Raw genomic sequence first — 3597 nt, 5'->3', positions numbered from 1 at the left:
GCAGAGTGGCTGGGCCCATGAGCCATGGCCGCTGAGCCTGCGGGTCCAGAGCCTGTGCTCCACAATGGGAGAGGCCAAAAAAGGGAGGGGGCCCCGTACCAAAAAAAAAAAAAAAAAAAAAAAGATACATTCAAGAATGAAAACAAAGAAAGCAGAAAGAAAGAAGGAAGGTTTGAAAGCAGAAGTTAATGAAATAGACAACAAATCAAATAGTAGATCCGATCAACAAAAATAAAAAGTTAATCTCCAGAGGAAAAAAGAAACATTGACTAATCTCTGGCCTATCAGTCAAGAGATACAAAAATAAACATTTCATAAGAGAAGAGAAATAATTAAAGTATGCATGATATTTTTAAATCAAGATGAAATGGGATGATTTTTCAGAAAAAGTGAATTACCAAAACCGACTTAAGGAGGGGGAAAAAATCTGAATAGCTCGATATTTGTAGAAGGAATTGAAAAGGTTGTCAAATAGTTTTCCTCTAAAATGACACCTACCCAGGTGATTTGATGATTTAGCTCTAACAAACTTTCAAGTAGCCAACATGTAATGCAAAGCATTCCAGAGCATGGGAGAAGAGTAATCTCACAACTCATTCTAGGAAAACTATGACATCAAAGCTAGACAATGATGCTTGCACATAAACGACAACTATAAGCCAGTCCCACTTATGATCACAGATTAAAGATATGAGCAAAATATTAGACAATCAAACCCAGCAGTACACTAGAAATATTATTATAGTTCTGGAAATGGAAAGTGATGATGTTTCACAACATTGTGAATGTACTTAATGCCACTGAATTGTACACTTAAAAATGGTTAAAATGGCAAATTTTGTGTATACATCATCACAAGAAAAAATTAACATTAAAAAAAAGGGAAAACAGTAGAACTAGTTTTTATCTGAAATAAAAACTAATTATTTTACTCAAAAGATTTCCTATATAAAAATTCATATGGGCATAATATAAATCATTAACAGTGAAGGCTACACCTTAGAAAAGAGAGAATTACCAGGGTCATGCAGTAAAGACCACTTAATAAACCAATTCAGCATTTAAAAGCCAGGTGCCAGAAACATCTAGAGAAATTCAAGGAGGCTGTGACTGGTGAACATGTTATATATCTACAAGTATATTTAAAACAGGCCGAATTCCTCATTTAGGGAAAATCAACTGGAGGCTTAGTATTAGTAGCCTGTTCTTTGCTGGCCCAACTGAAGTACTCTAAGCCAGGATAATCCTTCAGAACACCAGTGCTACTAAACACTCTGACTTAGAAGATGAGAACATTTTAAAAGCAAAAAACAGGTTTTCAAAGAATTAACTTTTTAACACATCCATTTTGTAAAAACAAAACAAAAACTTATGAGAATAAAAGTAACACTCATCGCTAACAAATACAGATGAGGCAGAAAGATTCCATTATCCAGAAATAAGTGTTGTTTTCCCTTCCTGTTTTTTTTTAAAATCTGTAATTATTTACTTTTCAAACTTGAAAACAGGGTAAAATATTGAATCCTGCTTTAGTCAACAAGTTTACTGGAAGTAGTTCTCCCAAAGATACAGGTTCTTAAAAGTTTTTGGAATTTCAACCAATAGATATCAACCCAGAGTTGTATCACTATTCTAAATGATCTCCAAGTTTGTAATAACCAATAATTTAACCCTCAGTCCCTGTACGCAGTTCCTCATACTTACCTTGTAAACTTCACTGAAACCTCCTCTACCCAAAAGATGTAACAACAAATATCTGTCATTTAGCGTTGGATGATCTTTAAATCTGTGGAAACAGCAGATAGATAACAACATCCTGAGGTCAAGGACTACACAATTTTCCATGTTTGCAAAATTTCCAGAATATCTAACATGTTATACACATGATTACAGATGCTGCCAACAGTTTGGCAATCATCACAATATAGCTAATTCTGAGCCTAAAATAAGTTCTATAGTTCAAAGAGACAGCATAATTACAATGAACAACATTAGCTGTGGAGTCATGAGACACAGGTGCCAGTCTCAGCACAGCCACAATTAGACTAGTGACCTTTGTTGGCTTCCCTCCCTTTCTGCCCTGCTGTAAAGGTGGAGGGCGAGGGGGGCGGGTGGGGAGGAGATAACACTAGATCAGGGATTTTCAGACTGTGCTACTCGGGTCCTCCAAACCATTCAAGAACCACTCGTTCCCACCATTCCACAACTACATACAATAAAATTACAAGATAGTTTACACGGCCTTAAAAACAGATTTCATTATAAAGTGAGTCACATGTTCTATGTGCATTCATTTTCTCTCTTCAAGTCTTCATGATATAACTGTTTTCCCCATATAGGATTCCACTTCTAACAATAAGACAAAGAAATGAGAGACTCTGGCAAAAATAACTTTTCGATTATTTCTACCTAGTTCCTCATCAGCCCCACTAATATTCCTGAAATTACTTTATTTTGATTTTGAGACAGTGGCATGCCTGTGGAGAGAGGTGATATTACTGCATGGGAGTTAGCTGTGGAGTCAGATCCACATTTCAACTCTTTGTTTGGTCACACTAGTCCCTGGACAAGTTAACTTAATTTGTCTAAGCCAGTTTCCAGATCTATGTATTGAAGATGACCTACCTCATTAGGCTATTGTGACAATTAAGTGATAGAACACAGGGACACTTAGCACTCTGCCTGACACAGAGAGTGTGCAGTAATGGTAGCTGCTGTTGCTTGCCACTTTACAGAAAGCAAAGTCCATGGCTCACTCTGGTCAAACAAAAATACACAAGCTGTAGCCATGCCCAAACCCCCATGTTTCAGAGTCAGAAAAATGTGGGAAAAGAAAGGATTATGGTTAGAAGCCATTTCCCACTTGCAATCTACTTTTCACAGTTTCAGCTCCTTAAATGACTTACAAACAAAGATGGGCATTTATCTATAATTAATGTGCTGAACTTAAGAGAGTCTTTCTTAAAAATTTCAACACTTAAATGGCCTATAAAGGTAATTCAGAAACCGAGTGTCATCTCAACCCAGTAATCTTTCCACAACACCACACTGTCATCCCATGCTTCCCTTTAGTAAGGCTCTGAGGGTAAATCTGAATACACAGTGTATCTAAACCATTTGCAACTACAAAGTTGTATTGTTTTAGTGACCTCTACTTGTGTAAAAATGCTATAATATATGTATAGATGTATACTTAATATATAAACCTAATATATTTATATGTATTTAACGCAAATCAAAATTTTATTCATAAAACTGTATTACACCCACAACAGAGCTAAATACACAGTGGAATGGTTTACCAAATTTACATTAAGCAAAAATATCATTCTAGACCATTCATGTCAGAAAGTGCTCAGCAATCTCCAACCCAACATACTCCCAAGTTGCTTACTGTGAATTATCTTCATTATGTATCCTTTTTAGTTCCCTGATATGTAGATTTCTAACCCTTTCTAGCCTTTCCAGCTCTGCCTGGATCTCTGCTTCCTCCTAAAGTGAAAAAGAAAGAAACAGCTCAGAACACAGAAAACTTTATCGTTTCAGAATCTCATTTCAAAAACAAAAGCAGACATTTCTCTTATGAAAAGATGTTTT

General features: G+C 35.9%; 1 protein-coding gene across 3 annotated transcripts in view; it reads right to left on the bottom strand.

Moving 5' to 3' along the window:
• TLK2 (tousled like kinase 2) overlaps positions 1-3597 on the bottom strand; it is a 110279-nt gene that overhangs the window by 22983 nt on the left and 83699 nt on the right. For all 3 annotated transcript variants that reach the window (XM_007456746.1, XM_007456747.1, XM_007456748.1), the window contains 2 exons: positions 3395-3492; positions 1705-1786 (listed from right to left, as the gene is read on the bottom strand). In XM_007456746.1, the coding sequence (XP_007456808.1) occupies positions 1705-1786; positions 3395-3492 (180 nt within the window). The remainder of the gene's footprint in view (positions 1-1704; positions 1787-3394; positions 3493-3597) is intronic.

The sequence above is a fragment of the Lipotes vexillifer genome, unplaced genomic scaffold, assembly GCF_000442215.2.
Source record: "Lipotes vexillifer unplaced genomic scaffold, Lipotes_vexillifer_v1.1 scaffold299, whole genome shotgun sequence".
Classification (NCBI taxonomy): Eukaryota; Metazoa; Chordata; class Mammalia; order Artiodactyla; family Lipotidae; genus Lipotes; species Lipotes vexillifer.
This window is presented reverse-complemented; position numbering and strand designations above follow the sequence as displayed.